Source organism: Mesocricetus auratus, unplaced genomic scaffold (genome assembly GCF_017639785.1).
Source record: "Mesocricetus auratus isolate SY011 unplaced genomic scaffold, BCM_Maur_2.0 Super-Scaffold_100019, whole genome shotgun sequence".
Lineage (NCBI taxonomy): Eukaryota > Metazoa > Chordata > Mammalia > Rodentia > Cricetidae > Mesocricetus > Mesocricetus auratus.
In genome coordinates, this window is record NW_024429200.1 from 36,328,151 (window position 1) to 36,341,175 (window position 13,025).

General features: G+C 45.2%; 1 protein-coding gene across 1 annotated transcript in view; it reads left to right on the top strand.

The window, feature by feature from the left end:
* The window catches only part of Cdk6 (cyclin dependent kinase 6), a 192,806-nt gene that overhangs the window by 124,101 nt on the left and 55,680 nt on the right, over window positions 1-13,025 (top strand). The window contains exon 4 of the mRNA XM_040728744.1: window positions 11,981-12,090. Within this exon, the coding sequence (XP_040584678.1) occupies window positions 11,981-12,090 (110 nt within the window). The remainder of the gene's footprint in view (window positions 1-11,980; window positions 12,091-13,025) is intronic.

A 13,025-nucleotide genomic window follows, 5' to 3' on the forward strand; every position in this document is an offset into this window, starting at 1 on the left:
GGGTCCTTTTCCTTTGCTGCAGCGTTTGCAGGCAGCGACCACTGTGCCCTAATCGCAGCGCGGCTGGAGCTCGGCGTCTAGGTGAGAAACCTGCCGCCTCTTATGTTCACACATGCCTCTCTCCCAGTAGCGGATGTACCTAGAAATACCTTGTGAAGTCCTTGGTATTCGTGTGGTTCTTCCAAGAAACTGAGACCTAAGTTCAAGAGAAGCATTGCAGCCCATTAGCAGCACATGAATTCACGTTTTCTGCAACTATCTGCTAATGGGTTCCTTCTCAGTGACCCATTCTTCCTCTCTGCTTACAGAAGACATAAGAATAGCTTTAAATTCTAAAGATGTATTAAATACGAAAGGGATAGAATCGTGTTTAATCTCCTCTTCTGTAGTTTGTGGGTTGCTAAGAATATATATTACATACCAGGCCCTTTTTTGTGTGTGTGTTTTTTTAAGCAACTTTCAGATCCAGTAGTAAATTCACACTGCTGCTGCCATTGTACCCATGAAGTTATACTATGATCTGGAAAGTTCTTAAGCCTAGGCCAAGAATGATATCATAAAATAGTAGGCTGTGGTGGTAAAGCGCCCAAACTGTGTCTTCCTTTGCCTGCTCCGACGACTCCAGCCGCCTGTGAGCTGCCGTGTTGTCGAGCCTGCAAGTGGGTGAGGGGTGAGTTTGAGGAAGAGCCTGACTGGAGGAACTGGTTAGTGACTTCACTGGCAGAGGTAAGAGGATGGAAGAGGAGAACAAGGTTGTGAGGAAGGAGAGTGGTGCAGTAAAGGAGCAACGGAAGCATGCCCACCGCACCAATGCAACCTCATGCAGAGCATTGTGGGTAAGCAGTCCTTCCCTTCCTCCATCCAAGACACTAATGTTCCAGCTGGTGGCCACTTGAGTGAAAACCTTTCGGATGCTGTTGTCGTAGGAAAATGTCTTGTTTTTGTCAGCTCTTTGGTAAACCTACATTGCTCTAGGGATGTTGACCTTTTAAGAAAGTAAATAAACATTGTTTTAAAGTGATAACTAAACAAAAGACCTAAAAGACTACATCTGAGCTAACTATGCTAGTGCGTGCCAGTAATCCCAGCACTATGGAGACACAGCAGGAGGATCACTGCTATGTTCCAGGCCAGCTTGGTCTCCGTAGAAAGTTCTAGACTAGCCAGGGCTGTATGCCCAGGACCCTGTCTCAAGAAAGAAACGTTGAAATAGGTCTGAGAATAGAACTTAGCGGTACAGTGTTTACTTAGCACGCGTGAGGCCGTTGGTTCAGTTGCCAGGGACCATTCTCCCTCCCCCAAGGGAAGGGGGATCTGAAATCGGTGGCTGCATGGTGAGCCTGAGCGGTCCTGGCACGGCCACTCCCCGGCTCCTTGCTTGTGGACTTCCTCTCCCCACCTGCTCTTACCTGTCTTACGTGTCGCTAGAAGCGGTCAGTGGCGCTCTCCCACAGCCACAAGCTGGAGGTTAAGTAAACTACGAGATGCTTAGCCCAACCCTGAACCTGACGTCTGCCATGCTTCACACATGCTGTCCTCGCCCTTTCCCCTCACAGTTCTTTATCCCGAGATAAGAAAGAAAACAAACAAACAGCCCAAAGCTTCAGAGGACCGGTCATCAAACCCCACAGTAGTCCATTCTGATGTTCAACAGTCCTTGTCACAAAATAGTTCCTCCTGTGTATCTCGGACCCCTAGCACTGCTGCAGTCTAAATCCTTCTCTGTTTTGTCCTCTGCATTTGTTTGCAGTTTTAACCCCACCAAATGAACAGTGTGAGACATCCTAATCTTCGAGAGCATGTTTCATTTAAATCAGAGTGCTCTGTGCTTGGGTCCCTTGCTGGTAGCACAGGTTAGTTGGGAGGTCAGGGCTGGTTTTCTTTCATTGTGTACCCCTCTGACATGCTGGAGATGGGAGACTGACCAGAGGGAGCAGGCGCTGTGCGGTGAGCAGCTACACCTGGGCGGCTCCTTCAGCCAAGGATCCCCAACGCCTTGCCATTTAAGGAAGGCGGTGCCCGTGGAGGTCAGGGATGTTGAAGAGTGTGTGTACCCAGGCTTAGTTTCCAGTGATGCTTATGTTTCCTCTTCATTTCCACTGGCCACGTACAGCCTGTGTTAAGATGAGCACAGTGCGCAGCGTAGAGAGATTTGATTCCACAACAAAAACAAATCAAATCATGTTTTACAACTCTCTGAAGTTTGTGTAGTTGTATGACCTTTCAAAGCATGTAGATTTCCTTGAGAGTTACAACTTTTCTGAGGAAATGGTGAACGACACAGCCTGCCATATCCTGTGTTCAGAATAATTTTCATTTCTACTTATCTGTAAAGGCTGAAGGAATGTCTACAAATATTTGCTTGGTTTCTATGGTGAAGGCAGAGAGCGATCAAGTAGTGATTGTTTATTGTCAGAATCAAAGCTATGCTATACTACATTTTTGCGAAGAGGATGGATTTGTTGCTTGAAATATAGTAGACACTTAGCAAGCCATGACTGTTTTAAGTTTCCCAAGTTCGAGATGAAATTTAAACAATGCAGCTTAAAGGAAGCCAGGAGCCCATCAGGCATTTTAGAACTTACTTTGCAGGAATGAAGTAGCCCTGGCGCTTTATTAAAAAGTCATCTAATGACTAACAATGGTGTTGGTCTCTCAGAATGCCCAGCCTGTGTCTGGGGACACAACCCTGTTCCATACCCCGTGTCCTTCCCCTGGGTTGTCCTAACACTGGAACCTTCCACTCTGCTCTGCGGTAGCTACTTGGGCATTCATTAGGACAGATGTACATTTTATCCCTGCTGTGTTCACTACATTGCAAGGTGCTGGGTCTGAAAAGTCTAATTCCCTGCTCTAAAGATGTTGATTCTGCGTCAGTTAAACTGTAAGGACACACTGAAGCAGATACGGCTTAGTGAGAGCTGGGATCATTTGTGTTTGGGGATGGACTAGGAAGGTGGGCTTCACAAGACTTAAGAATCCAGTTGTGAGGCGAACCTCTGGAGAAACATCCAAGCATTATCTAAAGGCCACAGGGCATGAAACAAGATGCATCTTTGAAAAACCTCAAAGTTTCTGGGTAAGTTGATCATGGAGTTAAGCAGAGAGGGCCTGATGTCTTAGGGTCACTACTACTGTGATGACTCACCATGACCAACAGCATGGGGAGGAAAGGGTTTACTTCACTCACAGTTCCGCATAACAGGTCATGATCAAACGCATTGAGGACAGGAACTCAAGCAGGGCAGGAACCTGGAGGCAGGGGCTGATGCAGAGGCCATGGAGGGGTGTGTGTTGATTACTGGCTTGCTCGACCTGCTTTCTTGCAGAATCCAAGACCATCCACCCAAAGGTGACACCACCCACAGTGGTTTGGGCGCACACACCCCCACCACCAATTAAGAAAATACCCTGCAGGCTTGCCTAGAGTCTGCTCCTATGGAGGCATCTCCTCAATTGAGGTTCCCTCCTCTCAGATGACTCCAGCTTGGCCTCAGTTTTGCTTGTGAAGAGAAAGGATACAAGAAGAGGCACAAGTACCAGATGAAAGGCAGTGTGGCAACACTACATTTGAAGTTTTTATGGAAGGACTGCATGGTGGTGGCCAGGAGACAATTCCTGCTGTGGGTGTGGTCCTCTGTAGAGTCCTGGGTACAGCGTGAATTTGAGGCTTCCGTGTGAGAACGAGGGTTGTACATTGTTTAGGTGAAATGACTGCCTGAGAGTGCAGCCACTTAAGGAGACAGCAGGAGGAGCTCTGAACCTGGTACTCCACACTTAAGACCATGCAACGCTTCCTGCCCCCAGGTGCCCTCAGCCGGGTCACTTGGCTGTGCTTTCCTCATTTGCGGCCACACTGTCACCTGCTAGCATGGCGCCTTTTAGAGAGAGAGCTCGTGATGAGCTCAACTGTAACTCGCCTTGATCTAGGCATGATCTGGTGTGAAACCTTCTTGAGATAGCCATACTTAGACACAAATAATGAAGAGAAGTCAGACCTGCAGAGTCGAGGGTCGGTCCCACACGAGCAAAGGCCGGTTGGTGGGACGTCATCGTGTCTAATGGGAGCCAATGGGAGCCAGGCAGCCATGGTGCCGAAGAACACTCTCCCACGTGATAACGGATGTATCGAAACAGAGATGAGAAAGGCATCACAGACGCTCCGTGCTCCGTGCGTCGAAGGGGGACACACAGGGCTCCGTGCGTGGAGAATCTCCTGTAGAGCTTGTCTGCCTCTTGTCACGTGTCAAATACTTCCTGTAGCCGCTGGTTACAAATGAGTGAATGGGAGATGGCTCCATTGTGTTCGTCGTGGGATGCTCTGTGTGTTCTTAGTGGTGTCTGACTCTTTAATAGTTTCCGTGTGACTTATACTGAGAAGACTGCTGCAAGAACCCAGATTCCAGTTCTTTCTCGCATGCGCGGTCTAAGTGTGTAATATTAAATAGTTGGCTTTTCGAGGCCCTTCATGAAGAGTCGGTAAAATTATCCCGTTTCAATTTTCGTTTCACAAACCATACCACATGTGTGAAAACATGCGTATGAAAAGACTTTTGTGTTGGCACGGAACGGGGTTTGGGAAGATTTTGTGGTCTTGTCAATGATGTTAATGTCCCCCATAAAGTGTCTATGTTCGAAGTTAAGGCGTGTTAAAGTGGGCCTGGAAACAGAGTACTCCACAGGAACCGCCAAAGCGAGGGGTGTGCCGGGACAGCTTATTACCCTTGCCTTGCTTGCCGTTCAGGGCCTCTCGGGATGTTGACCTCGCAGATGGCCCAGTCCGAAAGTCCTCTTCCACCAAGGAGCAAACAGGCTTGAGAAGAGATTCCTTCTGCAGCACTTTATAAACGAATGGGTGAGGGGGGGCCCTGACAGAAAACTGATAGTCAAGATGAGGCATTTCCAGGGAGGCCTGATTGGTGGAGATGCAAGGTTGGCTCTTACGGCGTTGAGGTTGTCACCGCTGCCCGGTTCTAAGGGAAGGGGATCAGGGAGGGGATGTTACTGGAAGGAACATGCTGCCTGAGGCAGACATTGGCATTGTGACACAACTTACTGGGTGATGATCACGGAGTGAAGGCCTGATGCGCCTTCTTTCCCTCTCTCTGACTTCCCAGTGGCCAGCCCCAATAAGGAACTGGAGGCTCACTCACAGCAGATAGATAGGGCCACCTCCAGGGCAGAGATCAGACAGACACACAAAGGGAAGATCTCTGGCCTGACATTCACCAGGGCTGTAGCCACCTAGCCTGAAGCCCACGGCATTGACAGTGTCTTTGGGATCCAGTGCACATAAATACAAGACTGCTGGGTAGATTGTTAAGTAGCAGCAGTTGACTCTGACGTGTATTTTGAGTCCTCTGGCCTTGACTCTACTTTATCTTAAAGTGTTGGTGAGCTGGTTAAAAAAAAAAATGTGAATAGCGATCAAAGCCCTATAAACAGATACACTGACTTATGCAAACACCCTTGAACTCAACCCCTCAGCTCCCCCTCCTGCTGCCAAATCCATTCAGCACCTCTAGAGGCTGTTAAATACATGTAATGATTGTAATAAACATGCTGTTTGCTTTGGTTCCAGCTGGCCCCAGCCAGACTCTGCCGTACTTCCTATTGTTATCTTTGCTTACTGGACAACTACATTGTTACTATTGGTAGCAACCTTTGTCACAGATTTCTCAGCCTTGATTCTTACATGTTAAGCTCAAGGCTTCCCATGACAGTGTTTTCAAACTCAGACTTTACATTATACATTGGCTTTTAAGGATATTTTGTACTGTTGAGTGCAGAGAACTAAAATTTAGTTGTGTGTTTGAGGACTGTCCTTATTTCATGTAGTAAAATCATGAAACATTTTTTATCAGTTCAGATTAATAATTAATACCTTTATTCTTGTACAGATTTAAACTGCTTGTGCATTGGGTAGTTTTTTATCAGAAATTTCCACAGACACAGAAGTATAATAATTCCTAAGAAAAACAAATGTGTACTTTGCTGTCAGAAAAATGTGTTAGACTTTATTCTCAAGGGCTTAAAACTAGATTTGGTTTCAATAAAATGTTTTAAGTCATACAGAATTTTGGGTTTTAAAATTATAGCAACTTGATAGAAATGAAGGAGTCTGAATTAGTATAGAATAGTCATATAAAATAAGATGTTAATGCTGGAAAAGTTGTATGTATGTATGTGCATGTATGTATATATGTGTATGTGATAATAAGACATAAACCAGAGGATGACTTTTTAGAAAATGTTACTTTGTGTCTATTATAAAAGGTGGTACTTTTTACTTTTTTAAAATATGCCCTGGGTACTGTTGGGATTATTCTACTTGAGAATGAAATAGAAAGGTAAATCTTAACAACTCAGTTTCTTTTCCACAAAAATGCAAAGAAAATCAATGCTTCTTTAGATAAATATTGTTAGTTCAAGTAGAGTGTAAATATACTCTAACTCCTCATAGTTTTGATTCGTGATGGTTTGTACAGAGACTACCCAAGCCTTCACTTGAGAGAAGTTAGCGAGACATCCTAAGTGAGACTTTCAGCTCTGTCACTGCAGTCCTTATGCAGATGTCTGTAGTAGGTGGCATTCCATACAGAGCGTTGGCATGATCCGTGCTGGAAAGAAAAATGGCTTTCTCTCAAGCCATTGCGCAAGGAAGTAATTTGACACGAAATGGCGGTGCAATTTCTACAAATGGCAGACTCACCTAAAAAAAAACTCACAGGAAAATATTTCAAAGCAAGTTTCAAATCATGTCCCCTAGTGGTTTAATTTCAGCCTTTCTTTACCTGTCGATTGATGGGTGTTTGACCTCGAAGATTCTCCATGGGTTTTCCAGGAGGGTGCAGATCATCACATAGCCCTTGCCTGGAATCCCAGCCTTCCTCAGCTGCATTCCTTGGGCCAACCATCTGAAATTCCCAGTTCTCAGCCTAACGGAAAACGAGCTCACAAACTGCAGCTGGTTCCCACCCTATGCACATGCAGATGCTCGCTGCAAGCTTGCTGCCTGTGTCCCTACAGACATTGTTCTAGGCACACTATGGTCGTTATGTTCACACCTACACATAACATTTTTAACAAAAATCACAACATACTGCAGCAGAGCTCAGAGTTGATTATTCACTCAACACTGTTCACGGACGTCTTTTCCCGTGTAAGCAGGATACACAGGATGAGGACAATCCCATTCTTCTCTGAAAGATAAATAATGCTCTCCTGGAGGTTATTACTGTGGCATAAACATCCTTAGGAATGACTGTGTGTTTAGTAGTCTAAATATTTCTGAGAATCCTGGACCTGAACATGCACTTTTAATTTTATAAGTGCTGTCTTAACTACCTTTAAAGATTTATGCCAGTTTCCAGTTTAAAACTTTCAATAATACTGTTTTGCTAATTGTTTCAAATCAGCCCCATCCCATCCACCCCAGTACAATTTCATTGCATAGTCTCATCCCCCACCCCAAACTCTCCCCCCATGTTTGGTGGTTTGTATTGCTTGTGGATTGATTTTGCCCACTTTTTAGTTTTACTATTTTCTTACTGATTTATACAAGTTCCTTAAACAGTATGACATTAAATCCTGATTGATACCCCTGTAGGTAAGTTGAACTGTATAAATCAGTCTCTTTCTGGACTTTATTTGGTATTTTTGTCTTTGACACCTTCTGGTTTATTTCTTTGGGTTCAGAGTTGTTTTCTGCCCAAGATCATTGGATCTTCTTATTTTTTATATTAATGTTACCTTTCTCATAGGTCATTTTCACCTTGTCAGGATTTGTCAGGCCATTTATTTATGTTTATTTATGTTCTTCAGCAGCAGTGTGTATCATTTTTTTCTTTGTACCTATTTTATTGTTTTAATTCCTGTTTTACCTTTCTCATTGCTGAATGAATATGCTGTTTTCTTACATTTTACAGCCGGATTAACTAGGACTTGTGTATTAGTCCGTGTGTACCATCTGAATTCTCCTTCTTTTGCTAATATTGTATCATCATAAATATTATTTGACAAAAGTGTGAGGCCAACATGCCTGTGAAATATAAGCATTTAGAAACTCTCGGGGGAGAGGTTGGAGTGGGGGGCAGTGGCCAGGCCCAGCCTCCTTCAGAACTGGGCAGTTACGGCCAAGTGCAAAGACGTATAGGACACGTAGCCTTGTTAGTGGAGACCGCTTGATGCAGGGTGATCTTTGACTCCCCGCAGACCAAGCTGCAAGCAGGTGTCACCATAAAGAGACAAAAATAAAGCCAACCGGGTAGGAGTGGGACAGGTGACGGTCTCTGCTGGTGATAGAGTAACTCAGCCATTATAAAGAGCTGTGAGCTGGGCTGTGGCGTACTGGTGGGATGCTTGTGTCTTGTATATGAGACTCTTTGTTCAGTCCCCAACAATGAAACAAACAACACAGCTGTAAGTAGTCTGGTCACGTGGAAATAGTGGGACGCTTTTCTATGTTGTTTACTCTTCCGAGTATTGTGCTCTTTGACTAAAGGAATGCATTATCCAGTGATGAACAGCAGACATTAAAACTCAGGTGTGAGTAAGTATTCTGTTAATTAAATCTGAAAATTAATTTTAGAAAAGTTTGAACTGACAAGTGCAAGGAAAAACAAAGATGATGAGAGAGAACTTGTATAGGGTAAATACAGAAATGACTAGATTATCAAATAAAAGAATAGTGTTCCCAAAATGGGAATGAAACTCCATGTGAGTTTTTAAAGAGAAGTAATATGGCTAGACTCTTGGCAAACCTGAAAGATAGGAAGAAAATCTAAAGGGGAGACACACACACACACACACACACAGACACACACACACACACACATACTCCTGGCAAACCTAAACGATATGAAGAGAGAAAATCTAAAGGGACACACAATAGTTCAACCAAGGAAGCAGCTAAAACTAAGATAGTAAGAAATATGGAGTACAGATTTAAGACAATACAGTTTAAAACTGAGGTGAATTAGTTCATAGAGAAATCTTTGATCATAATCAAAACCGATTCATGAAGAGGGTGAGACATGAATGAATCAGTTACTGAGAAGAAACTCAGACAGTTGCAAAGACAGCTGACAAAGATGTAGCCCTGAGAGTGTAGTCGATGAATTTGCCTTTCAGAGGTTCGGTTATTCTTGTCTTCAGTGCTTCAAGAATGAAGAAGAAAGTGGAATGGTTGCGTATTCCTGGTGTCAGAAATTAATATCCTAGGCAACATTTATGCACAGTTCATAAGTGTATCAAGAGGATAACATACAGTGATTAGGAATGGTTTACTCCAAGAAGGCAGAATTGCTGCAGTATTAGCAAGCGTAACGTCATGACTGTCATTATAAAGCAAAGAACGATCGCATGGCCACTATTAATAGACGTTTTAAAAGTGTCGGATAAAAATCACTGTGTACTTTTGAGTGGTAAGTACATTTTAAAACAAGTAGAAGGGAAATTCCTATGTCCATCAAAATGTTCTTATTTTTTATGTTGAAACATTTTTAGTGGTCATAGTAGATCCTGCAGACTAAAGTATTAAACATGAAGATAGTGTTGCCAAGTTTACTAGGGTGAGACACCAGAAATCAGTTTCCTTGGTGCATCTTAAAATAACAAGGCATTCAGCTTGAAATTTTGTCTGGTATGATGCTAGGCTTTATTTTTGAAGTGAGGCAAATGAATAAATAAATGTGTGCCTTCACAATGTGTATGGTGTGTGTGTGTGTGTGCGCCTGTGTGTGTGTGTGTTATTCAACTGGAATTTGGTGAACAGTTTGCATGTGACTGGTGTTAGCATTATATCAGAAATAAAGAGGTGCTCCTCGTCCTATGAATGCTAGTAAAATAAAAGTAAATTTTGCTCAGTTACCTTCTTAGGACCAAATGCCTTAAAGTCACTATGCTGCTATTAAAACCTAGCTGTTACAGAGAGACACAGTACTGCATAGGCGCTTACAGACATACAGTGGATAGCGCCTTGTCCAGCGCCCTCAGGAAGGAATCAGGAATCGTTAGAGGCAGCAGTGAGTGCAGGATGCTGGTGGCAAGAGACTGGGCCTTGAGAGGTAAATAGAATTTCCGCACAGAGAGAGAGGAAGCAGAAGCCTCCTCAGCTGAGAGAACAGGATGAACAAGTGTGTGGTGATCGCTACATAGACTAACGGTGCTCGGACCCCGCTAAACATTCCCTCAAGAACATTACAGTAAGAAAGAGAAGAAACAGACCAGGGCCCTCTAATTGGTGAGTTAGCATAATGTCAGAGCAGCTTCGTTTTTCTAAACGTTTCACTGGTGGTTCCATTCACCATCAGGGTTGAAACAGTGATGCAGTCCAGTGTTTGAGTGTCGGGGGTGTCAAGGCACCCTGAGAGATGCCAGAAAGAAACATTAGAGCCAGGTGACAGGCAAGATAATGATGTTTTGGTTCAGTTTGTGTTTTATTTTTATTTCTATTGCATTACCACAATTCTTCCAGTTTTGTTTTGGTTTTTTTTTTTCCGATATTTCAAGATAGGTTCTCGACTATATAGCGTAGGCTGGTTTTAAAACTCATGACACTCCTGCCTCAGCCTTCCCAGGTGCTAAGATGAGACATGTGCTTCTGTGGCTAATGCAGTCTCCTCCATTAGATGTCACCCAAGTGTCTCTTAAATAAAACTGACCCCTGGGTGAGTTTGAAGCCAAGCCAGAGGTGAAGAGGTGAGAACCATCAGTGTTGCTGTGTGCCCGCCCCTAAAAGTGAAAACAACACCGTTTTGTTTGTAAGTTGGCAGTCTTTAGTCATCTGGGGTCAGGCTGACCTCAGTTGTCTAATATTGGTGGCTCACCAAGCTCTCAACTGAGAGCCTATCAGGGGCTGTCAGAGCGTCTTTGTGAACACCTTGCAGAGTCACTGCTGGGTCCCGAGAGGAAGCATCGCAAGAGCAAGCCCTTGAAAGGGCCCAGGCTACCGAAACACCCTACGAGCTGGGCTTGTTGGCCTCAGACGTCACCGCCGTGCTCGCTAGGTCAAGCAGCCCGTGTCCAGTGAAAGCCCAGTGAACTCCATCCTGTGCTGGGAATAACAGTACCTGCACGGAGAGGAAACGGATGTGAGACATCTTCAGAGACTTGCTGCCCCAATATCCTATCACCGGCTAACACAGGATCAAAGTACATGAAGGCAGTATTTCAAGAAATCTAGATAGTAGCACAGGCAATGCAATAATGATGAACGGATCTGAATCATGCAGAATGTGGGCTAAAATGTGGGTGAGAGCTGTTGGTGGGATGCCTGACAATAAAGAGTACACACACCCTTATTTCAGATCTGTGTAGCGCGTCTGCCTGTCCAGAGCGGAGATGCATGGTCCCCTCTTCACACACACATCGAGAGCCTTGACCTGGTGTTTTAAGCGCAGTGTTGTGCATGCTCTCTGTTCAAATGGGTTCCTGGGATTGCAGCTCTGTCTTCACGCCTGGGTGCCAAGACTTGGGTTAGGCATTCTCTCTCTCTCGATTTTTTTCCTGGGTTTCATTTGCTGACACGAGCAGCGGGGAAGGGAGTTTGTTATGATTCCCCATGGTGTCATATTAAGCACGGTTTTGACTCTGCCTGGGAGGCTCTGTACACTTCAGGGTCGTCCTCCAGAAGTTACTGGAGTCTCCTCGGTAGATAGTGACGTGGGGATTGAGCCATCATTGTTTTCCATGTGTCGTTTTGAAGTGATAAGAAGTTTGGCTTTGTTTTAGTTTTTACTTTGCTTTCTGAAACCTGTGTGATTTGCCATTCCTGGTCCCATTCAGACAGTCTGGAAGCCCAGGATGTGGGGCGATGCAGCTTGATGCAGTTTCCGGGCCTGGGAACGAGTCCTGTGCACGTCACGTCGTGGTCATGCTGTTACCATGACGTATGGGGATGTTTTATGAACCGAATCTTACCCTTGAGCCCCACAAGACTGGCTTCCTCCGTAATGCTCAGATTCGTTTGCCGTTGCAGGTCGTCACGCTGTGGTACCGAGCCCCAGAAGTCCTGCTCCAGTCCAGCTACGCCACCCCCGTGGACCTCTGGAGTGTCGGCTGCATATTTGCAGAAATGTTTCGCAGAAAGTAAGGACTCCGTTTCCTCTTTGAATCATCAGTCTTTTAAGTGGCAACATGCCATTTTGGTCTCATTCGAGGTCATGGTCAGACCCACCTGCGCTTTAGTCCTGGCCTAGAGTCACATTCCCAGTCCTTACAAGGACTGTAGCTTCTGACTGGTGGAAACTATTTGAAGAGCAATCCCCTCCCCACCCTACCCCCCCGTCCCCTGTCCCCAGCCCCCGCCGCCTTACTAGTTAATTTGAAGCATCTTGCAGTACCTGCAGTGAAGAAAGACCCTCAGGGTGGACTTCATCCACAGCAGGGTGTTCGGGTGTTTATGATCTAATAAAGCTTGCCTGAAGGTCAGAGTGCAAAGCTAGCCACCGCCATAGGGGCCAGGCAGTGGTGGTACCCAGCTCTAATCCCAGCGCTCAGGAGACAGAGGCAGATGGCTGGCTGTGAATGCAAGGCCACCTTGGGCTACATGATAGTGCATCCATCTAAAACAGAAACAGAGCTCACACCTTTAATCCCAGCACTGGGGAGGTGGAGACAGGAGGGATATGACTGGGTGGAGAGAGAAGACGGGAGATCAGGGCAGTCTCAGTGAATCTGAGGAGCATTTGCAGTCGGGTCTGAGGTTTGGCGGATCCCCCCCCCCCCCCCCCTTTCTGTCTGAGCATTGGTAGAGTGAGAACTCTCTAGTGGCTGGCCGCTTTGCTTTTCTGATCTTCAGGCATGCTTTGTTTGTTATAAACAAAACATCACCACAACCAAGGCTATGAAATACACAGGAGTTTTTAACAAAAATTCTAACGGTGGAAGCTGTTGAGGGGGGAGGGGATTAGGTTAAAAAAGGCGAAGACAAGGTGGGCATGAGCAGCACTGACAGTCCCGGATGGAGGAGAAAGCTGGTATGTTTGGGCACTACAGAGGGCAAAACAGAACCACGGAGCCGG